Below are 24,564 nucleotides of genomic sequence, written 5' to 3' on the forward strand. Positions count from 1 at the left end.
GGCGTACTGCTCTGAACGTGCTGATTCCACCCAATGAAACTGGTTAGACGGTTTCCATTTTTTGACATTTGTTCTTAATATTTTCAGATATAGATATACACGCTTAAGTTGAAGAGCTTATTTTTGTAAATACTTTGCATGGTGATATTTATTGCTTACTGCAGCTGCTTGTTGATAGTGTATGATCTTGTGTAATATTGCGTTGTATCTTAATGTGGTGACAAAAAGATATCAGACATATTCTGCTCAAATAGCTGAGCGTGAATCTACCCAGAAGCTTCAGCAACAGGGTGTCCCAAGTTACTCCAACTACAGATAAGTACACTGATTGATATCACCCAAAAATGCAATGGAAGTGAGTCCATCTGACCTCATCATTCCGTGCTTCCCTTATGGTCAAAAAAAAAAAAAAAAAAAGTACTCATCAAGTACTGTTCATCTTCTCTGAGAATAGACGCGGTCATACTCTAGGATGCAAATCATATTTGTTAAGTATAAAGAAGATCAGATGTACAACACCAATGAAGAAAATTACTCCTGAGATCATAGACCTTATATCACCAAAAGCTAAAGTGAAGAAAGCAAAAATGCACACCTTGTCCTTCAAACTGGGGCATTCCAGTGACTGAAGGAATGTAAACATAGACCCATTACTTTTTGACGCATTATGAAATATCGACTGTGTCAGGTATAGCCATCCTACTTGGTTGCACTAAAGGTCTTTCACACATAATACATACTAAGGTCAAAAAAAAAAAAAAAAAGACTAACTCTTGCTTCTGGTGGTAGGGAATTCAATATTTACAACTGGTTAGTAGGAAACTTGGTTTTCTAGGCCTTGAATACTAGTGGTGAAATACCTGTTAACCATTTGCAGTTTCTTCCTTATGATGAAAGACATTCGTGCACCACTTAATTCTGCTGTAGCACTGGATTTCAACACAGGCAGAGTTGTTTGCTTTCAGAGTTGGGAAATAACCTCAAAGTTCATTTCAGAAATTCTGTTATGACACAAACATAAGCTGCTGTGTAACTGCTTGTAAGTCTTTCTAGCAAGGAGTGGGTTACTTGCCAGATTTCCCTAAAGAACATTGACCTTCTGATGCCTGTGCTTACACATAAAAGTTCCATTGTTAACCTTATGCAAGCCCTTCTGCAGCTGCTTTTTACAGTGCTGGGAGCTACTAAAACTAGAATAAGGCTATTCTGGGATTCCTAGCTTGTAATAACCTAGTTCTACTTTGTCCTGAAATGGCGCTTTGCTAAATTTAAGTCATTTTAAGAGTAAGCAGGCTTTGTCTTTGTTATTTCAGATAATTTGGAAAATGCCTATTAGAAGCAGTCCCAAAACCAAGAAGCGGTCAGAATCAAGAGGCCTAAATCAGCCTCTGTAGATAGTACAGACTTCTCTTCCACACACCAACTGTTTCAGAGCTGACATAGAGGAAATGATTCTTCTTTCACAAACAGTGGAAAGGGGAATCACTCAGGCTCCAGAACTCCTCTCTCACCAGACTGGTGTGATAACAGCAGGTAGTATCTTAAGATGGGATCTGAAACATTTTTGAACGGGTTGTAGTCATGTGCTGTGGCAAAGAATGGGTTGTGGTGATGAGAAAAGTTCATCCATTGTTACAAGAAACAGACAAACATTATGGAAACAAACACAGAAAAGCAAAAGAAAGACAAAAGGAAAAAAAAAAAAAGACACTGACAAAGACCACAGTTATTCAGATCTTTCTACTTTTTAGTTCAAGGAACAGAATGATCCGTGCCTGAAGAAGTTCATCGTGTTTCTTAATAAACAGTAGAAATGTTAGCACAAGTTCCGTTGCGTAATGGTGGTTCACTTTTTCCAATCAGTATTCAGAGGTTGCTCAATGACTCCCACTTGAGCAGATCCTGTGATCAAATGTTTTTTTCTTTAGACTCTGCCTTATCCTACAGCATAATTCCATTTCTATTGGAATTTCATTCCAAACATCTGAGCTCTGCCCAAGAAAAACTTCTAATTCACTCACTGCTTCACAAGGCTCAATGTATAATACCATCAAATCTTCTCTACTCAAGTCTGGTCCTCCTGACTTCTCTTTGAGGGTGCAGAGGAGGATGCCCTAATCATTATCAGAAACTGCAATTATAATTGCAAGGCACTGTGAAGAGCAACAACCTTTAAAAATGTCTCATCTGTGCTGCAGCAGCGACAAATTCAGAGGTGGACTAAGGAGACTTAAAGCCCATAAAACAGACAACAGTATCAATGAAATCTACTACTCTGAAGAAACCAATGTTAGGTAAATTCCTGAACCGGAACTAAACATCCTCTGGGTTTTAGATACTGTCCTACATGTTGAATTCCAACACTGTTCCCATATCCTGATCTGCCACTGGTCTGTAGGAAGGTAACACCAGGTTTTCTGCACAGCCAGCTTGTCTCAGAAGAATCTGCAGCGCTGCCACAGTTTCCACATGGATGCCTTCACCTCATTATTCCTCAGGGTGTAGATGAGTGGGTTCATCACTGGACAGAAGACAGTGTAGATCACACAGATATGCTTGTCAGAGGAAAAACTAGTGAAGGGCCGGAGGTAGATGAAGATGCAGGGTATAAAGAAAAGGGTGACGACCATCAAGTGTGAGGCACAGGTGGAAAGTGCTTTCCAGTGCCCCTCAGTGAAGCGGACCCTGACTGTGACCAGGATGAACGTGTAAGACGTGACCAACACCAGGAAACAAGCCAGGGATATTAAGCCACTGTTGGAGACCATGAGCCACTCAGTGACATGGACATCCATGCAGGCAAGCCGGATGACAGGAGGCACGTCACAGAAGTAGTTGTCTATTGCATTGGGGCCACAGAAAGGGAGCTGGATTGTGAGCAGTGTCTGGACGATAGAGTGGAGGAAGCCCCCAGCCCAGCAGGCGAATACCAGGACCCAACATACCTGCCGGCTCATGATGGCTGTGTAGTGCAGGGGCTTGCAGATGGCGGTGTAGCGGTCATATGCCATCACTGTCAGGAGGAACATCTCTGTTGCCCCAACAAAGTGCAGAAAAAACAGCTGGGCTATGCAGTCCTCAAAGGCAATGGTCTTCCTTTGTGAGAGCAGGTCCACCAGCATCCTGGGAGAGGTGACAGAGGTGCAACAGATATCTATGAAGGACAAGTTGCAGAGCAGAAAGTACATAGGTGAGGACAGCTTGGGGTCAGCTTTGACTGTCACAATAATGAGAAGGTTCCCCAGGAGAACCATGGCATAGGCCAGAAAAAAGAAGGCAAAGAAGAAGATTTGCAGCTCCCTTGTATCAGAAAGCCCAAGAAGGATAAATTCAGTCACCCGGGAGAAGTTTCCTAGTGTCATTGCATCAGGCTTCCACAGTGCAGGTGTGGGCATGAAGTCATGGGCTGGCCAGGAGGAGAAAGAGATGTGCTCCAAGGTTCATGGATGGTGAGGGAAGGATGCATTACTCCTATTCTGCATGCTACAGAAAGCAGAGTCACATCATGAATTACAGTGAGAGTTTGCAGAGAGTACTGGCTGCGTCTCATCTACCATCTGCCCACTCCCTTTTAAGGCTTCTGGCCCCTCATCCCTGAACTTACTCTGACCACTGTTTTCTGCTTTGTAATGGATATGACAAAGCGCATACTCCCATTCTGTCAGGGAGGAGTCACATTCTTCTTTCAAAAGATGAGAGACATGAATGCTGGAAACACACTATTACCATCCTTTCACCCACTGGGAGTATAAAGTGCCATCATGGAAGGCAAATACTTGCTATGCCCAAGCATCATGTCTACAATATACGATTGAACCACGAGCTGTTCCATGCTCTCTTCCTAATTGCTTTCCTTTAAACTGACAAAAGGGTTCTCCAGTTAGCTTGTCAGCTCTGAAACTAGAGATGCATACACAGAAGCCAGGCCTGGGAGGTTCCTCACTGGTGTTCCTCTCCATTGAGCTAGTGGTTGTCTGGTAGCTTGATTGCTGTCTTAGGCCTGATGTTGACAGCACATGCTCTTCTGAAGAACGTATTTGCTAACATAGCATAAGCTGCAAAACACTTCATGCATTCTATGCTCCCTCTGTGTTACTCAGAGACATCTTTAAAGTTCTTCAGTGGATGTATACCCTTTTTTGTAGAGGTTAAAATATGACCAACAGAAAAATGCTCATTTTCATTTATAATCACATCAGGAAATTCTTCAGCTGTTCATTTTTCCCTGAGAGTTTATAAGTCAGCAAGCAGGAGACTACTGCTAAGAAAGCATTTGATGCCTTTGATACATGCCTCTTACCTCTTGCTAATACCTGAGCAATTTCTTTGGTTACTACTTTATTCTCCACCACTTTGCAGTAGTTCTCAGAGTGCTTCTGTTTCCCATCAAACAGGATTGCCTCATTCGTAATTCAGAATATATGACTGCAAATCAAACACTAGTTTAGAAATGGTCTCACTTTGTCCCCTCTCCCAGGGGCTCAGTAATCTTCTAGAGCTAGCACAGCTGCAGAGGGGATGACTGGCCATCTGTCTGTAGTGACCCCTCATGCTCTAGTAGACAGATGCCTGCAGTACAGGCATCACAGCACTGGCTCCCTGTGTAGTCAATGAAGAGAAACAAACACTCTAAAGTTTACCTTGTTTAGATCATCGCACTACAATGAGATGCTTATACCCTAGAAGACAGCACACCTGTCTGAATATAAATGGAGAGCAGACACCTGTCCCATGCTGGATGTCTCAATTGCAATCAATGTTAAATGAAGCTGCCTGAAAGGATCCAACTGGCCAAAGTGTTACAGTAGCATTTACATCTTTCTGTACATTTCCAACAGGTTACCAAGCATTTCTCTCAGCCTTTCACATGGATGCACACAACCACACACGTTCTTTAATATGGCATGGCTGATACGAAAAACACAGACAAAGATGAGATTTTAAAAACAAACAAAACAAACAAACAAACAACAACAACAAAAACAGGCTGCTACTGTACCAAGTTACTAAATGTTGTTACAACATGAACTTCCAAGTCTGAACTCCACAGCATTTGTTGTCTGAACACATTTATAATCATTCACTCCAAATTTGTTTCTACTTTTCATCTGACAGGGCATTGTTCCACTCTTGTTCCTTCTGCTTGTAATTGCCACACCCTACTCTTGTTTAAGTTTCTTGTTGCACAGAAATTTGTTTCACAAGGTTTTCTAGCAATTTTTCTTGTCCTGGCAGGCTACAAACATATTATATTGTGATAGTATCAATATCCTGTTTTCCATCTACCATTTAGTCAGAGAGACCAATGAGGCAACACCTTCAAGACTTTCAGAGCTGACCTCAGAGTTTCCTGCATCTCCCTTCTTAAACTCAGACCATCCTAAAACAACAAATAAATACTCCTGTAACGTATTGGATATGGAAGGTAGTTTTCTAGTGGTGGAGTTGGATCTGTGAGAACTGTTTTGTTACCAAACTTCAAGTAGCTGCCCAGGGCCTTATTAAAGAGATTTGGTGATTGGGTCCCTGGTGTGCAACAACACAGCAATTTGTTCCTGAAGGCTGACGGGAAAGGAAAAGGCACCATGCACTTCTACACGCTCAGGGGCCTTTTGTGTGGAAAAAAAAAAAAAAAAAGCTCCTAATAAAACAAACATAATTGTAGAGTCGTACTAACAATCCCTGCATTGAGAAATGTTGGGCACCAGGAAACATTGCTTGGATCAGAGGAGCCATAGTGGGAAACTGCAGTCACACAGGGATAGACTGGATTCATTCACCATTCATTCACCAAGACAAAAGAAAGTCTGGGCAGACCAAAGATGTTGTCAGAGGTGGTGCGTCACTGAGAACTGAGGCTCAAATGAAAAACAGCTTGAATTTGTTTCCTCGAACTCCCATTTCAGCATTTAAATGGTCACTTTTAAACTTAGGCTGAAATGGGCTCTGCAGTATCAAAGCAGTTTGTGTTTGGTACTTGACTTTATCCCTTTTAGAGATTCTTCAGTTTCCTTACTGGAAACAGATGAGGAAAAATCAGCCAAACAATAACATTCTTATTAAGAAGATGAGGAACATTTTCAGTGTTCAGCTAGGAAATGGGTTGTATTTCATCATGGAGAGAGATTTAATCACCCTATTTCCACTGATATACCTATCCTATAGATAATACTAGTGCAATAGTGCAATACTTCCAGAGAACTGGTCAAAACATGAAACTTCATCCAGTGTCTAAATAAAGCTATGAAAACTATCCTGATAATTCCTGTGGACGGTGGGTGAGGCAGTGTTTATAGATTTTAACAGTTCTTGGATTGCTGTACTGATCTGCTATGAAGATCACTGATGACATAAAGTCAAGGCTTTGGAAATGTGTTAGAGAGCAGGGCTCCTTTAAGTTGATCCAGTCGAGAACAGCTGTGATTTTAGGTTTGTAGTGCATGAATTTTGTTGGGAAATAAATCGCACATCTTACATGTGTTGTCTGTCATTGGTCAGTTTAGATTCTGAATGTTTTGGGGACCCAGGGTCAGGAGGGAGAAAAACTCTGAAGTGGATAGCATATTTACCAGGAAATACCAAATAAAAAAACGAGAGTTCAGACTTTCCATTGTAGGAACCCTTTTAGCTATTAGCCTAGTGAGTTTTTGCATCATGATACTGACACTGAGCAGTAATAAGAGCAATTATTATTACTGGAAATTGCAGTGGCAGGGGAAGTGGAGAAGATTCCTCTCCTGTTACCTGCATCAGCAAATGACCAAACTAGCACCTAATACCAGTGTTTTAATAGCTAACTCATGGAGCCAGCATATGACAATGCGGTTTTGATAAGAAAGCATTTACTGTAAGAACAGGGAAATCCAGTGGTATGATTGTTCAGCCTGGAAATGAGGAGGCTGAGGAGACCTCATCACAGTCTACAGCTTCCTCACAAGGGGGAGCAGAGGGGCACGTGCCGATCCACGCTCTTTAGTGAACAGCAGTAGGATCTCAGGGAGTGGAATCAAGCTGTGACATGGGAGGTTCAGGCTGGATATCAGGAAGAAGTTCTTCACTGGCACCCAGCCTGTTGGAGTTTAAGAAGTGTTTGGACTGTGCTCTTAGTCATATGCTCTGAATTTTTGGGTAGACCTCTGTGGGGCCAGGATTTGGACTTGATGACCCTTATGGGTCCCTTCCAACTCAGGCTATTCTATGATTCTATGATAGCATCTAGCAGCAGGCAACGATGAGCTCTGCAGACACCTTGGGCCACCATTTTGCAGCTGCATGGGCTGCAGAGTAGCTAGAATTTGCATGCTTGAAAGTTCACCCTCTGGTAACAGCAAGCTTTGCCTGAAGAACATTTTTAATATGTACATATTGGTGTTTATTTATTTATTTATTTGCTGATGTTTCAGCACAATCTGACATCTTTCCCTGTCCTAACATAACCTGTTTCTCTCATGTTCCTATTTTACCCTGAAATGAGTCCCATCTCCCCAAAGGCTGCTGACTCATCAGCTTACTCAGCTGTAAACACATCATGTTAGCACACGAAAACACACAAGATGAAAGCTGCCAATGCCATGCTGAACTGAAGGGATTGTTTACTCATAGAAGCTTGGAACTACCATCACTCCTTTGTGCAGAAACGTAAGGAGACACCACTCTCCAAAACCTGTAGGAGATAGTAGGAAAGAACTTCCCAAAATACTTGATTTTTACTCTTAATGCTGGGAGAAGCCTAGACAAATACCCAAGATACAGCTATGACATGTTTGAAGGTAAACACCACAATACCACCCTCAACACTCATGTTTGATAGGTGACAACGACCTAATGTATTTTCGACTGACAGTTTCTGAAGAAAATAAAAGATGCATAAATCCTTGAATTTAGCCTCAGCTCTGTTCCAAGAAGCTGTGCTAAAAACAGAGCAACATTACTGGAAAGTCCTTCCTGAACACTTATCTTTTCCTCCCCATGGTTTTTTTTTTTTCTGAGCTCACGTCATTGTACAAGCAAGCACTGTGTTGTTTCATGTCTCACTCCTCTTCACTTTTCTGCTCCACAACTTTTTTATGGCATTTTTCACCTCTTCATTTCGGAGGGTGTAGATCAAGGGATTGAGCACGGGCGTGATGATGGTGTAGAACACAGAGATCATCTTGTCTGCTGAGAAAGTGGTGGAAGGGCGCATATAGATGAAAATGCATGGCCCAAAGAACAGAATCACAACAGTGACATGGGAGCTGCACGTAGAGAGCGCTCTGAGACGCCCTTTGGAAGAGTATGTCCTTAAAGAGACCATGATAATAACATAGGAAACAGCAAGGACAACAAAACAGGTGAGGGAAATCAGACCACTATTGGTAACCACAAGGACACTAATGACATAGGTGTTAGTGCAGGCCAGCTTCAGCAATGGGTGAACATCACAGAAATAGTGGTCAATCTCATTGGGTCCACAGAATGGCAGCTGAACGGTCAGCAGGGCCTGCACCAGTGAGTGGACAAAGCCTCCCACCCAAGAAGCTGTTACCAGACAGCCACAGACATGTTTATTCATAACATTTGTATAATGAAGTGGCTTGTGTATAGCAACGCAACGATCATATGCCATCACTGTGAGAAGGAAGATCTCAGTGCAGCCAAAGAAATGGCCCATAAACAGCTGAGCTATGCAACCCACAAAAGGGATGGTCTTCTTACCAACAAGAAGGTCATAAATGAGTTTGGGAGCTGTTACAGTAGAGTAACTTATGTCTAAAAAAGACAAGTAGCTCAGGAAGAAGTACATGGGAGAGTCCAGCCGTTCACTTGTCTTTATAGTGATGATGATAAGCAGGTTTCCAAAAATGATAATGGCATACAAGACTAGGAATAACAAGAAGCATGCTTTTGCTATTGTCTTGTCTTGTGTGAGTCCAAGGAGGATGAACTCTGTCACATTGTTTTTGTTCTCCATAGACACTACGTAGACAGGACCTGAAGTAAAGAAAAGAGCTGCCAGATACAGCATTAGAAATAGGATGTTATCAGCACACAAATATACTCATCACTAGTATGCTAAATACTAATCATATTTCCTCTGATCTCTTTTTGGGGGGGACAGTTTCCATTTAAAATCAATGCTTCCCTCAAGGAATAAAGCTGCTATCCAACTCAGAATGTATTATTGAAGTGTATAAGAAGCTCAGATTATTTACCTGAGGAAGGTGGTAGAAATAATACCTTCAAGAATCCTAGTTCTCATCTTTGTCTCTTAAAAAAAAAAAGATGACTGTTAGGTCCCCTCAAGACCCACTTTTACCCTATACTGTCAACTTTGAAATAAAAAAGTTGAACCAAAGGCACAATGCAGCTATAATTCAACTCCCAAAACTTTAGTCATGGCCTGAGGAAGGTCCCTGCTCAAGAAGAGAATGTACTTTCCTTTTCAGTCTTCTAAGGAAATGCAACAGTACCACTCCTTATTATCTCTCTGACTGTGACAGACCTGTATAAGCTGTCACAGAAAGAGCTGCCCAGTGTTTCCTTGGACCACCTTTCTTACAGTACATGCATGAGCTAATCTGGAGCTAATTTGCATTAATGGTGTGTTAGCAGGGGGATTGTATACCTCACCCAGGCCCTGGACTGAATGTTGAACTCCTCATAAATACATCTGGGTTAATGAATGCACCCCTGCTGACTCCCATACAGTATCCACAGTGTTCAATTTATATATGAAAACAGAGGTGGTGAGGATGTAACAACCTTGTCTGTGACACCAGTAGATTGTCTGGTGTATGAATCCCATTTGACAATCACAGGTCACTCAGTTCTATCTCCTGAGCTCTCTGCCTCACCCACTAGCTATACACATCCAGCACAGCAGAGAAAATGGTCTTTAGGGTCTCCAACCCTACCTCCGTGCTCCTCCAAGATCAGAGGGAAAGCACTGTGGGGAAAACCCAAGTGTGTGTGTTGTGACCACTGATTTCTGACGTACAGCTAGGGGGGACAATGTAAGACTGAGCACATAGGAAATGCTGTCATCAGCTTCTGAGTCCTCTCTAACACTGACATGCTTTTGACAGATTATTATGGGAACAGGATATGGGGGGGGGGGGGGGAGGGAAAAGGCAACTAAAAACCCAAATTAAAACAAGGGCTAAAAACTGAGGTCTGTAGTTGAGGTTTTTCTAATTCATAAAATGGACCTCACAAAAGTCACTCTACATAATTCTCTATTTTTTAAAAGCAGGATTTCGCAGTCATGCTTGAACAGAATGATGTAACAATATCAGAGAACTTACACTGTTTATGTTTGCCAGTCTCCAAGAGTTTACTTGCTATTGCTCCTCTGATGACCTCCTCTGACCAGTTTAGGTGGTTTCATCAAAATGGTTGAGCTGCAAGTTGCTGCTTAGATGTCACAAGAGCAGTCCACACCTCTGCCAATTCTGAAAGCTACAGCAGCTGAAAAGCACAACCTGACACTCCATCTGCGTTTCTCATTCTGCAAGAAACAACTTCTAAGAGCATCTGCAAGAACAGCTCTCTCTCACAAGATTGGGAAATTGAAGCAGAAATATTTAAAGTGTATCATGCAGCAGAAGCACAAGACTACCTGGAGTAATGAGATCCCAGAGGCATATGAAGATTTCTTTGTCAGAAGTCGCCAGTGGACAAACAGCTAAAAATTGTACTTTGCATACTGTTAAGGTAGTCTCTGGAGGGTGACACTAGAGTGTGGTCATCTAGACTGTGTTACATTGTGCATGATTTGCCTGCTTGGTTGTTTGATGGCCGGGTTTTTAATGCTGTCCAGATAGACTCCATTTACTATTGGCCATGTATTTCTTCTGGAAGCATTGCTGGTTCAAATAAACATCACAGCTGGCCATTTGCAAGACTTTTATTTCTTTTAGCTTTGCAATCAAATGTTCCTGGAGTAAAGGAATGACACATGACATTTAGGTAAATTCTGTTTTCTGTCCTAAGGTAGTATTTCTGATATGTGTACTTATTCCATATTAACTTGTTCTTACTCTTGCATGTTGACAGTGCAAATAAATATCAAAACTGTGCTGTGGACTGCTATTCCTTAGACATCTGGTCTGTACAAATTTGAAAGAAAAAAAAAAAAAAGTGGAAGTAAAACAGGAAATCATTTCAAAACTTTAGAAAGGATTGTGGTTAGTCCTCACTGCCTATCACGTATTTTTACTCAGACAATGCAAAATACAGAAGGTACTGTTTAATTCTTTATATTATTTTCAGTGACACCTTCCATAAGATATGATCAAACTTTTGCCCAGCAGCAGCCAAAAGTGAAGAAACAAAGTTAAAAAAAATAAAAGAAAGAAAGAATTATAAGCCCTAGCTTGCGCTAGGAACACCTTGTAACCTTAAACCCTACTTAGGTGATGTTAAGGTGTAACACAGGAGCAAGCATTTATAGAGACTGTAAATGAAGAAATAAAAGGGAAGTGCTTCAGTTACTTTCGGATAGTACCATGCAGGTACTGGATAGGCTATGCACATGGAAAAATAAAGACATGTGGTTCATCAGCACTGTCATTATCAATAATGAATTCTATATGAGACGCGCTTGCAGACTATTAAATAGATTGGGTTACTCTTAAGTTTATGAAGTGATTGTTTTGCATATTTTTTTAGTGTAGGTATTTAATTCTCCTTTGATGAAACCTCAGCCATGGCTATTACTGAACCGAGACAGGTGCGCTCTGTGATTTGCTCCTCCATCCTGGTCCTTCAGGATTTGTAAGGCCTGGGTCTATGGTCGGTGTGCTACGGACAAGGCCAGTGTGTGCACCTCAGGCACTACAGGGGCTGCAGGGCAGATCATGCCCATGTTTCCCCTCACTGTAGAACAAGTCCATTATAACAATCTTTGTAAAGACAATGCCTTCAAGAATACCTGGAAATACTGCTTGGAATGCTGATTTATTTTATAAGCAATGATGATCTTTGAATTGTTGTTTAGGGTGGAAATGAAACCACTCACAGGGAAAAAAAATCTCTTGTATATACATTTCGAAACACAATTTTCCAATATAATGGGCTGAAGAATGACTTCTGGTGAACTTACCTATCACGGAGAAAGCAGCAATTTCTGTAGTCACATATGATTTTGGTATTTTGCTTGCTCTAAATCTTAGCAATTCTAATTTGAGAGGAAGGAAGAATGAAAGGATCTTTTCAGATCGTTTTTCCCAACACTGTATGAATTCTACCTAGGACTGATTTCTGATGCACTCTGGGGTATATTTTCAAGATTTAACATCTGCTTAATGAAGCTAATCTAGACAATGGTCAGTATAAATCTCTCTCTGTATAGGCAGAATGGCTAAATTAGAGAAAATAAATTAAAGTTCCAGAGCCCTTTATTTTTCCATTGACTAGCCTGAGTAAATTAACATCACTGGGGTAAAGTTAACTTCAAGGAATAATCCTTTTTGTACCCTGAAAGTAGCTCAGAGCTTTCCCTAATGCCATACTAGTTTTTGTGTTATGACTGAACTCCTTATTCCTGGGCATTTCTGAATTTCTAGTTTCTCTTTTCAGACATGGTCACACTCAAGCATGTTCGTGGGGCTTCTTTGGTTCAGCCGGTTCCAGGTATAGCCCCAGAGCAGTACATGTCACTCGTAAATAAGTGAACTACATCTTTAAAAAGACTTAATAGCCATTAACAGCTTACCATTTTCCAATCAGACCATCAGAGTTCCTTTGGTCAAAGATGTCTAGAAACCAGTATATTAAACTCTGCATAGAATTTACAAAAAAAAAAAAAAAAAAAGGAATTTTTAGAATAAAATTATCAGCTGTATAGGATGCATTTTATCATGGAAACATTCCCAGCCAACTGGTGTTAAACATCACCAGTGCAAGTCTTGCCCAATGAAACCACAATCTGTTCTTCCTGACTGTGCAGGTGATCTCTTAGCAGAGAATGATGTGGAATGATTGAGTTAATGCAAATTTTTGAGCCCCATTTAAAGTTACAGCATAATCAGAAAGTCTTGTGCAGACAAAAAACATCAGCATCTACAGGAAACAATGAAATGGAGAAAACCCAAGATTACTCTCAAACCCACAAACTAGAAAGGAAATGGGGAAAGTTAGGGACTTTTCCTGTGCTTACAGTTGTTCTAACTGTGGACAAAAGATAATCAAGAAGAAGGGTAAAATTGACATGGGTCCTTCCTTTTCCAGTATATCTTCATGAAAAAAAAAACAATTGATAAGAACAATGACATATTGATTTCTGCCTAGCCTTACCGAATTGTGATCCCTCCCTCCCTTCCTCCATTTCTCTCCCCCTCCCTCCCTCTCTCCCTTTCTCCCTCCCTCTTCTTTTAACTTAGCACTCACATAGCCTTCCTACAGAAAATAAAGTCAGAATGGGTGCCCATATACAGCTGTGCAGTATTGAGTGGAAGAGAAACAGCTGGGCTCCATCCAGGCCAGAGCAGAACTCGAAGCAAACCCCACCAGGCTCAGGGTCACATTTAAGCAATCAGTGGTTCAGAAAGAAGTGACCAAATGATAAATGAACAAGGAAAACTACACAGCAGGTGGGAAACTCCTAAGCTAAACCAAGATGTATATTCATGAAAGGATTGTAAAGACCCATTCGCAGCACAGCCAGCTTCGCTGTGTATCCCTCTTGGTAAGGTCCCTGCCATCACCACCAAATCGCATTTTACAAAATATTCATCTGCCTCACTCCATCTCATTGACTTATGTCACATAGAATTCTGTATCTGAGCTGGTCATATCCACGCTTCTTCTGCCTTTGCAGAGCAATTCATGACCAGCTTAAGCTGGCTACTTAAAGATGTGATGAATTACTTGCTGGAGGTACGTATTTCCTTCTGTTGACTCCAAGAGGATCACAGGAACTAATTCAGTGGGGGATTCCCACATAATATGTCTTACCTCTTAAAGAACCTTTTCAGGACAGACTAGAGCTGTATGATATGATGCGATCAGTTGCAAAGTAAAATAAATACCATATAGACTGCTAACATTTTAAAAAGGATGAGAATTTTTACCCTCTCCATACTGCATGCATCATCCCCTAAAACTTCAGGTGGTTAGTGGGAAACAATAAAATAAATACAAAATTATCTAATCCAGGGCTGCAGAACTTGCCCTGTACGTGGTTCCAGCAAAAGATAACAGTTGATCATTTAAGTGAAAATTTATTTTTGTATTTTCATATTTGTTCAAGAAGAAAGGAAGAGGAAAGGAAAGTAGGAAGAGACGAGAAGTAAGTGAACAGAGGAGAAAATAAAGATGGATAAGCTGGAAAAGTTATCTTCTCTGTATTTGGAGGCCTAAATTTTTGTGTAGGGGTTTTGTGGTTTTATCTCATCAACATCTCTGTTCCCTGGTAGGGATGTGTTAGAGCACAGGGTCTTTAGAGAAAATAGAATGGAAAGCTTCCAACACTTGCTTATGAGATGCCTTTTTCTATATAATCCCATCTAATTTAGTTTCTTGTTTTCCTTTGTCACAAGTGTATCTTGGTATTTCCTGCCTATGTGAGAACTGCTTTGATGGTCTGTCTGGATAATGTAGCCTGTGTGCACAGAGTGTTACATTCATAACCCAGACGCAGAAAGGAAGGCTGAGAAGAAAAGCATTTAAGTACTGCTCTTCAGCCCTCTCTGAGGATAACCTCTCACCTGGAGGGCTCTTGGGGCTGCAGGAGGGAGACATGGAGGCTTAGTGAAAGGAAGGCGTGACAGGAAGGGGCAAAGGAGACATGAATTCTGTCCTGACTGAAAAGGTTAAACAAACATATTTTAAAGAAACAGTCATGAGTCAATGCTAATGACATTTTGAAAGCATTTCAGGATTTCTCCACCACAAATAACAGCCAATGGGTTAGCTGAACATTAAACTGGACAAGTGTGTGCAGTGAATTAGTCCAGTTAACCCTTTCCAGAGTCCTTCCTTAAACCAGGCTGAGAGCTCTACGGTTTTCCTAAGCATAGAGGCCCATTAGATCTGCTGCTTTGGCTTTCTAGTGCTGGGAGTAATAACACAGTACTTTTAGCGTATAAAAACAAACAAAAACTACATGCAACACAAAGCTTCATTTTTAAAAATGAAAAAGATTTCTATTGGTATAGAGAGAGGCACCATCCTCTAGGGGTGGTGAAGATTGGTCATGCTAATCCTTTAGGTAACCCTTGCAGGTTGGGCACACTTCTCTCACCAGCGGTTACAATTAATCTAAGTTTCCACAGAGGCAGAAGTCACTTCTTGATGAGCCTTCATCAAGTCCTATTTTGCATGAAATTTCATCACTGAAAATCCAGTGAGCAAAGCACAATGCAAGAACTTGCATGTTTTAGCAAAAGTCTGAATTACAAAGGAAGAAAAAAAACCCCAACAACTTCTTTTTACAAATGGGGAAACCAAAGGCAGCAAGTCAGCTATTTTATGCCTATGGAAGTCAGCTGATTTGATTCTGACTTTGTCAATCTATGCTGTCCTATGGAAAGACACAGATCTCTCCAGAAGTGGACTCATCTGATCTATCTTGGACCTGGTTTTAGGATAGGATTAAGTCTGAAAGGGACATCTGAAGTCCTGGCCAGGTTAATAAGGTTTAATAGAGTATTGGGTAAGAAAGGTTACAGTCTTTGGGAAAAAAAAGAGGAACAACAGCTGATAGAAGTCAAAGGTTAATCCTCGGGTACTTGGCATGCTAAACTAGTTTGGGCCAGACCTGCTAGTTTTTGTACCCAGTGATAAACATGGCAATGATTGGGCTAACATCATACCCATCTCCTTTTGTTTCCCCTGCCAAATGGACTACTAAAAGAGGCTTAGTGCACAGGTTCAAATCAACGGGAATGGAGAAAGGTGTTTACTCTGTTTTCACACCACTGGGTTTAGCACACAGACCTGGACCCCACAGTGTCTGTGCTGCAATGTGGCTGAGGAGTGCTGTGCATGTTGAGTAGATGAGTGAGGTGCTGAAGATGGGCAGCAAGTGCTGGCAAGGCAGGAAAGAGGCATTAATTTCATGGTGAGCAGGATGGGGATGGGGCACTGCTTGGGGGGAAGTTGTGAAACTGGAAATGGAAGGCATGAGGCTGGAGCTGGTGAAATCCGAAGTGCCTGAGGTGTGGTGAAGGACTGTGCCAAAAGGCAATATGAAGTGGCATGTAATGCCAAAGGGTTTGAAGTTGCCTTTAAAAAGATGGTGACATGAGGAGCAGACATTGTGTGATGAAGACAGTACTAGGACAGATCGTGCAATTGTGGCTGCTGAGGTGTGCTGGGGCAGATCCTTCTCCAGGGCAAGTTGTGTGACGCAGTAGGAACCGATGTGCGAGGCCATTTGTGTTAGGAGAGGCTGAGGTCACACGCTGCAGTGATGGGCATTAAGGAAAGTGGCAGGCACAATTGGCCCTTGGGAATGAGAAGTTGTTCTGGGGGAGGTTGCGAAATCAGCAGCAGGGTTTACAGAAAATGGACTGGCAGTTTCTCAGCCTGTGTCACCCCAAGCAACAGTAAGGCATCTTCTACATGGACTGTGAAACTAGAGCACCCCAAGGATGGATGCAGGTGGGAAGTGAAGCAACAGTGCAGGAGGCAGAATATAATTTTGGACAGGATGTTTTTGCTTTTTAGTATTGTTAGACTGGCTAAAGAAGGGAGAAGTGGTAAAAATGCATTTCTTAAGACATGACAGCAACAGGTCCTGTACAAAGAGGGAAAGGGGAAGTAGTTCAGGTCTAAGTGACCACACACACAAAAATAAATGTTTCCTCCAGAAAGTGATTCGCTGGCTCTCAGACATTACATTGACCACAGCTTTTTAAACAGTGCTTAAATAGCCTGGCACTACAGTGCTGACATGAGCAATGACACGAGCATTTTATCTGGACCACATGTCACAGGATTCAGGTTATAATTTTCCCCAGCAGATCCATACCAGGCAGCTGCTGCAAATCAGCCACTGAAGTTCCAAGGAATTCACAAAAAGGTGAGAAATTCTTAGATGACTATCTTTGCCATTGCGCTTCGTCTGATGTTTTCTGTCAGTCATGCTTTTGCAGAGATGGAATGGGACAGGAGGAGGAAAAAATGGAAGAAAGGAAATCACACATTTCCCTCTCCTGAGGGTTAGAAATTGTCTATAGACACATAACTGCCTTGATCATTTTCAAGTTAGGGAAAGCTTCATCCTGGCGAGCCATTTTCATGAAAAAGTGCTATTGTATTGCTTTAAATACACCTCTGTAATAGAAGATGCCACTATTCAGAGACCTAGCATTAGAAGTTTTCATCTTAGATGCTCAGCTAAGATTAGCCAAGAAAACACAAAAGGTTAACTTCATATCCATACTCTAAAATGACTTTGTGGTGTCAAGGCTGTTCAGACTGACATCTGCCACAAGAACTATGTGGTACTCAGCTTGTAAACCACAGGCAAGATGTTTAATCTCAAGGGAGTGAAGGGTCACGTAGACTGAGTTTGCTGATGTTTGATGCAAGCTTTCACTAATAATGTTTTATTAAGGAAGTAGACTCTTATAAAATAGGTATATAAGAAACAGAAGTTACCTTTTTGGTCTTCTTTTCCACAGTCTACAGAATTCAAAGAAGGATTTCTTCACTTCCATTACAGTGGAATGAAAAATTATTGATGTTTTGTCATCTATCCACAGGACTTCCCTTACAGCTAGTATCTGTACCTGGCAGTCTTTATGCATATACTATCAATGGCATAAGGCCATGGCATTTAACATTAGGAAAATCTGCTTGATCAGCCTAAGTTAGACAGCTAACTGCCTGCCATTGTCTGAATTCCCAGCACAGACAGACATATCGCTGGAGGATGAGGTGAACTGCCTTCTGGAGACAATTGCAGCAGGGAGGTTGAATGACTGCTTCCCTAAAACAGGCACCTGGTCAGAAAGCTGGAGTGGGCTTACAGAGAGCTAAGTGACACTCAAATATTTGGGTCCTCTTTAAACCAATTAAAAATTTGTTTCAGGTCACACAGACAAATTGTGGTGAAGTAGAGTACTGCATTGAATTTTCTAAAGGCTAGGAAAGCATTTAACCGCTGGATCTTCCTTTCTCCTCTTAGCAGACTCAGATCACAGAATTAGAGGCTGCTTCAGCTACTTTCCACTGTGAATCAAGGTCTGATAATTTTTCATTGTGAGAGTCCTGCTGCCACCCAAAAAGCAGATAGAGAGGAAGTGAACAAAGTTATAAGGCCGTATCTTTTCAATTTGCTTGCTATAAATGTACAGGAAGGCGGAAGCTTGCTAGTGTTATTGGTCAGGCAGTATGCTACCCTCCCCAGGTAAGGAAAGAGAACATGAGTTTTGACTCAGGGATGTTCCATGCAGGGCTTACACACCTGTTGTGAAACACACTGTGCTGAAACAGAAATTCTGTGTGTTCAGAAGGAGATGATGATTTTTGTTTCCCGCAGTCCCTTTCAGTGTGCACTTAAATTCTTTCTTTAGAGACCATTGGTCTCTGAAGTCTTAACACTAGAATAATATGATGTCACTTAATAGCCATGGATGGAAATATCCATCTTCCTAAAAAGAATATTGTGCAGTGCCAGAAGTTCCCTGTTTTCAGTAAACCCTAAAGGTTTCTCATCCTGCAAGCTGTGATGAAGTTAAGAGTGGAGTTCACCTCAGATCCCTTTGGCTGCCTGCACATTAAACCTCTCACTAACATTGGCACTCTGCAATGTATCAGCTGTCAGGAAAGACAGGCAGGTGACTGTATGCCTCTCTTAGACACCTATCTTGGGAAAAAATACATGAATCCTGGAGGTGTTCATAAACCTCCGTTAATTCAAATTGAAGCTTTAATGGTTATATTACATGAGATGTTTGCATTTTTAATGGAGAAAGCTAGGAGTAATTGTCCCAGTTGGATGCCCGACCAACCATGTGCCTGCCACAGGCTAATGCAGCAAGATTGTCTCCACTGTCCCAGGCCATCAGCTGGGCAAGGAAACGATCTGCATCAGGCATTTATCTTGTCTTGGTCCATGTAGTACTGCAGAGGCTGTGTTTGGAGTGGCAAGATGAAACGATGATTCAATTTGTAACACTTCACTTGTTAAGGTAATCTATCTGCAAGCATGTTGCAGCATTTTACAAAGAGGGAAGAAACCATTGTGCCAGTTCAATGATTCACCTCTTCCCAGCCCTCCCCATTTTGACTTGTTCCTTTCATCTTTTTAACTATCTCTTGCTGCTGTCTTTCAAGGCACTTCTCCACCTTCCAAGTCTAAATAGCTGGTGGGCAAAGATGATAAGGGTGACACTATTTGACCTCATCAGACAAAAAAAAAAAAAAAAAAAAAAAAAAAGTGCAAATTCTACTTTTGGGCTTCATGTTTTGTTTTACTTTGCTTGCTTGGTTGGTTGGTTAGTTGGCTTGGTTTGGAATCTTTTGCAAGATTCTTACTCAAATGCCAGTATCATGGGGAAAGGAGGAGGATGAACTCAGGGAAGTGTTCAAGGCCAGGCTGGATGGGGCTTTGAGCAACCTGGTCTAGTGGGAGGTGTCCCTGCCTGTGGAAGGGGAGAGTGAAACTAAATCATCTCTGAGGTCCCTTCCAAACCAAACCATTCTGTGATTCTACAAATTCCAATTTCCTGTGAGGGTCAGACATTTTGTCCCACATAAGGTTTTTACAGTTTCTCTCTGAGAAGAAAATTAAGGGCTGACTCAAACCAATCATATTAAACTATACCTTACTAAAATCTAAATCAGTCATCAACATAAAAAAACTACTAGCTATTTTGAGTAGCCTTTACCGTGTTTTCTGCATCTATATATGACAAAACTTAATTGTCTGTAATACTGCTTAAACTTGTATACTGATTGCCTGCAACTTTTACACATTTTTGGCAAAATTCATCTCACTTAATCCTAGCAGCATGAAGCAAAGACAACTATACCAGAGTTGTTAACACTGGGTTCTCTTTTTATTCAGAGAAGTAAAAGATGTACTTTTCTGGCATGATTTATCCGAGTTACTATTGCTCATTTTAAGATATTTGTTTCCCATTACTGACAGTAAAAAGACCCTCACAACATGAATCAAAAAAAGTGATAAACACATTGTAATTTAATTTGTCCCACGTGTCATATGTAACGTGGCCTCAGATGCAATGCTTTGAACAGTGCCTTGAAACACTGCACTCCAAGTCCAAGCACAGCAATCCCTCCTTGAATCTAGCTCTGGCTACAAAGAACTAGAACGACTCTGGAAACACCACCAAGTTATCAAGAGGGAAAGTTGCATGAGATTTACCACCTCTCTCTGCTTACAGGTCTGTGCGAAATCACTCATAATGAATACTTCAACTACATCACTCTTCCTTCCAAATGCAGACAGCCAGGCTCAAGGAGCTAATCACAGTGGTGATGCAGGAAAGGCAGAGGCATCTTATGCTGTCCTCAAGTTCATGGAAAGCTTCTGCCTCATCAGTGCTGCCTGTGGGATGGTGGGAAATGGCATGGTCATATGGTACCTTGGCTTCCGCATCCGCAGAAACCACTTCACTGTCTACATCCTAAACCTGGCTGCTGCCGACTTTGGGTATCTGCTCTGCATTGCCATCGAGACCGTTAAGTACTTGATGCAGTTCAACGTGGGGGTACAGTTTGGGATATTCCTCTTCCTGGATCTTTTCATGTACGGGACTGGCTTGTATCTCCTGACGGCCATCAGCATTGAGAGGTGCCTGTCAGTCCTCTGTCCGATATGGTGCCGAAGCCACCGCCCAAAGCACTTGTCCAGCATCATTGCCGGTCTGCTCTGGGGTCTCTCCCTGCTGCTGAACACACTCGGATATGTATTGTGTACCATCCACCCCTCCAGCAGCTGTTCGTCCCTGCTCATCACCATTGGAGTCTTGGATTTCCTCTTCTGCACACCCCTTATGCTGCTCTTCAGCCTGACCCTCTTCCTCAGAGTCAAGTGCAGCTCCCAGAAATTCCGAACAGGCAGGCTCTTCACCGTCATCATGCTCACTGTCCTCTTCTTCCTCATTTTTGCTGTGCCTCTGAGCGTCCTGATCCTCTTTGATTTCTTGGGCTACAAATTTCTCTACTCCCCTGAGATTGGCTTTGTGCTGTCCTGCGTGAATAGCAGCCTCAACCCAGTCATTTACTTCCTTGTGGGGAGCTACAGGGATCGGAGAATCAAGTTCGCCCTAAGGCTGGCATTCCAGAGGGCCTTTGAAGATTCAGCAGATGACAAAGATGAACGGGAAACCCGTGACACGATAACTATGTCCTCCTAATACCCTGCTGTGCCTAATACAGTGACAGTGCTCTGGAGTTGAGGGCTGACTGCTTACAGAACTGAAGAACTCTGATGTATTGGGGGAGGTGGATCATCTCACCTAACGTTTAATGTCTTCATTGGAGACCTCTATCCTTTCGCTAGTTATTTGAATCTCCATCTGTATTAGGACTACACTGAAAGTGCCTATTTATTTTCAGTGACTATTAAATTATTTTGATGTGATAAGGTTAAATGTCTTGATGCCTGTATTTCATCAGTGCAATCCCATCCAGAGTTTACAGCTCACTCAATAACGGCTCTTCTTTCAGAGCAAACCAAAATTGACATTCATAAATAGTCACTTTTTTACTCAGATCTCTGAAGATGATATGGGATTCATCCTCTTCCTTTGAAATCAACCACGAATTTCCTGTAAGACAGTCTATCTCCCTTAATTTTAAGTACGTGTATCTCAACAACACATGCAGCCTTTTGTGGCTTGTAGGGTGCATGATTCTTTGCTTTCTAATGTAAGCATTTCAAATCGTGAAATGCTTTGTGTTACAGAAGTCCCTTTCTCCTACTAATTAGGGAGTGTTTCATACCACAGAGTTGTGATGTAGCAGAAAAGGGCTCCAACCCCTACCAACTTTCTTTGCAACTTCATGCACTGAGTTGCATGCTTCATTTTCTTGCATTTCAAAGAAATACAGAGCCGGAGTTGCATATTATTCTAGCTTCCTCCAACACAGCACAAAATATCTACATTTAACTACAACATCCATTGGGTTGTTTTTTCTTCCTTTAAGAATGACAGATGATAAGAACCCATGGCCTCTAACATTTCCTCACCTACCATTAGAAATAAGTTCAAGGATAAGGAAAAAATAGGAAACAGAAGAAAAATAAATAAATAACACAATTTACAGTAAGTAAATAAATAAATAAGATCTCTAGACCTAATTCCTGGAGATGCAAGACACGATTTTTTGAAATGTTGGACTATCAGACTGCCCAATATTTGCTCTTTCAACTAAAATTGATGGAAGAGGGCAACACAAGTAATTTTATTTGAGAAACCTTATAGGCTTCCTCTTCATGTATTCATCTGTAAATATGTTCCTAAAAGAAACCTGCCTTCTTCTCCTGTCTATTCTCTTTTCTCTGTTCATTTGTCTTTTTATTAATATTGAAAAACAACAATTAAAAATAGTGGTCACCCTAATGTCTGTGGCTGCTTTTTGCTTCCCATTTACAGTTCCTGAAAGCTGAAAATTGAATTCCATTTCTATTATTCTTTAATTTTTAATGCTATTTTTCTGCAGTGTACACATAGTTGATTCAGATTAGGTCTATGCCGTCAATTATTTTTAGTAAGATTTTTTGTTCTTCCAACCTCTACTGGAGTTGGGAAGAGACCATCCATTTATCAGAATACATGTTAAAATGTTTTCCTTTTAATATCTGTAATGATTTTCTCATTGGGAGAACAAAAATTCATTTCCTTTATTATTAAAAATGTTACAAGCCTTTAAGAAAAATAAAGGAAAGCAAGTTCTATTAAAAACTAAACATTTCTGTGCTCAGAAGAAGACATCAACTGATAAAAACATATAGCATATAAATTGTGAAAAACTTTCCATCATAACAGTTTATCCCTTAAGCATACCCATCATGAAGACACATGGCATTTAGTGTGAACACACCTTTTACATCCAACCCTGGGCATTTAAAAGCTGACACTTGGATATAAATGACAACTGTAAACACCCTTGACCACGCATGGTATGAGACAGGCACTCTCCGAGGTGCCATCTGCCAGATATTTGCAGTGCACTTCCTGTGGTCCAAAAGAAGTCAGTGATAAGATCTGCAATGAAATGGGGAACATTTGCAGGATCTTCCACCCTGAACTAACACCAAGATAGCCAACTCAGCCTACCAGGGAGAATGTAATCAGCATCTGAATTAAATTTGTCCTCTGAATTGCTTAGTGTCTCTCAGGAAAGACCCCCAAGGCACCCAGAAGATCAGTGGTCATGCATGAGGACAGTACAGGGGCCACCAGTACTTCTGAAAAAAGCCCAGAGTTCTGCCTCCCTGGGGACAACTGAAAGGAGACAGCCAGCCCAGGGTGTAAGTTTTGAGTGTTCTCCTCAACATGGCCTAAATGCCAGCAGCATGAAGTGACTGTGAGGGATGGCATCCTTAACAGCGGCAAACCTAACTCCACTCCTCTTAGAAGACCTTGACACCAGAATTTGTAATGATCTCCATTTTCTTGTTGATTTCAGCAGAAGGCACACACACTACTGTTAGTATTTCTGCAGTGCAGTTAAGGCCTGGAGGAAGGGATCTGTATGGTCATTGGCACACTTCAGAACATTCAGTTTTCACCATGTGCGGGAGAGTGAAAAAGACTCTCTGGTGCCTTGATTTGGTTCCTTTTTCCCTTTGGGGAATGATGGCGGGAGGCATATGAACAGGAATAGTGCTGTTCAAGGACATCCTCTTGCCCAAATGTACATTTATGACATAATTCCTCACTTACCCTTGAAAAAGAGATGGCTAAAGGGAGACCTTACTACAGCCTTTTAATTCTTAAAGGGTAATACATTTAATACTTACAGGTAAAATGGTGGAAGAATTTTCACCAAGGCCTGTAGTGATAGGACAAGACATAATGGATTCAAACTGAAGGAGGCTGGATTTAGGTTAGACATTAGGAAGAAGTTTTTACCACAAGGGTAGTGGACAAGGTTGTCCAAAGAGGTTGTAGATGCCCCATGCTTTTAAGTATTCAAAGCCAGGCTGACTGGGTCTCCGGGCAACCTGATCTGACACAAGGTGTTCCTGTTCCTGGCAGGGGGGGTGGATTAGATGATCTTTAAAGGTCTCTTCCAACCCAAACCATTCTATGATTGATTCGATTTTCAGTCCTTTTGTGTGCCTTCAAAAAGTACCCGAACAGCTGCAATGAGGCCTTTTCTCCCTCCTCCATCCCCAGCTCAGGCAACTAAGGATACATCCTGAGCATATCTCTAATAGTGTGACATACATGTACCCCTGCAGTAAAGCCATACGAACTCAAGTAGGGTTAATTCAGGAAATTCAGCCAAGGAAAGAGCTGCATCATGCATGTACCATGGGCTCTCATATACTCTCCATGGTGTCTGTGTTCTCAGAGTCAATCCTCAATAGGTCATTTACTTTGATTAACAGAATAGATATCATCTGAGAGCAGAAGTAAAATTGTAATGCTA

General features: G+C 41.5%; 3 protein-coding genes across 3 annotated transcripts; 1 reads left to right on the forward strand and 2 right to left on the reverse strand.

Moving 5' to 3' along the window:
- Window positions 1-2,118: 2,118 nt before the first annotated feature.
- LOC137858176 (olfactory receptor 4E2-like) lies at window positions 2,119-3,362 on the reverse strand. The gene has a single exon (XM_068685606.1). It carries the CDS (start codon window positions 3,360-3,362, stop codon window positions 2,436-2,438), a length of 927 nt encoding a protein of 308 aa, XP_068541707.1. The 3' UTR covers window positions 2,119-2,435.
- Window positions 3,363-7,952: 4,590 nt separating this feature from the next.
- LOC137858178 (olfactory receptor 4S2-like) lies at window positions 7,953-8,965 on the reverse strand. The gene has a single exon (XM_068685607.1). It carries the CDS (start codon window positions 8,951-8,953, stop codon window positions 8,024-8,026), a length of 930 nt encoding a protein of 309 aa, XP_068541708.1. The 5' UTR covers window positions 8,954-8,965; the 3' UTR covers window positions 7,953-8,023.
- A 7,704-nt stretch (window positions 8,966-16,669) lies between these two features.
- On the forward strand, window positions 16,670-23,323 carry LOC137857272 (proto-oncogene Mas-like). The gene is made up of 2 exons (XM_068683557.1): window positions 16,670-17,008; window positions 20,343-23,323. Exon 2 carries the CDS (start codon window positions 20,364-20,366, stop codon window positions 21,315-21,317), a length of 954 nt encoding a protein of 317 aa, XP_068539658.1. The 5' UTR covers window positions 16,670-17,008; window positions 20,343-20,363; the 3' UTR covers window positions 21,318-23,323.
- The last annotated feature ends 1,241 nt before the right edge of the window (window positions 23,324-24,564 follow it).

Source organism: Anas acuta, chromosome 5 (genome assembly GCF_963932015.1).
Source record: "Anas acuta chromosome 5, bAnaAcu1.1, whole genome shotgun sequence".
Classification (NCBI taxonomy): domain Eukaryota; kingdom Metazoa; phylum Chordata; class Aves; order Anseriformes; family Anatidae; genus Anas; species Anas acuta.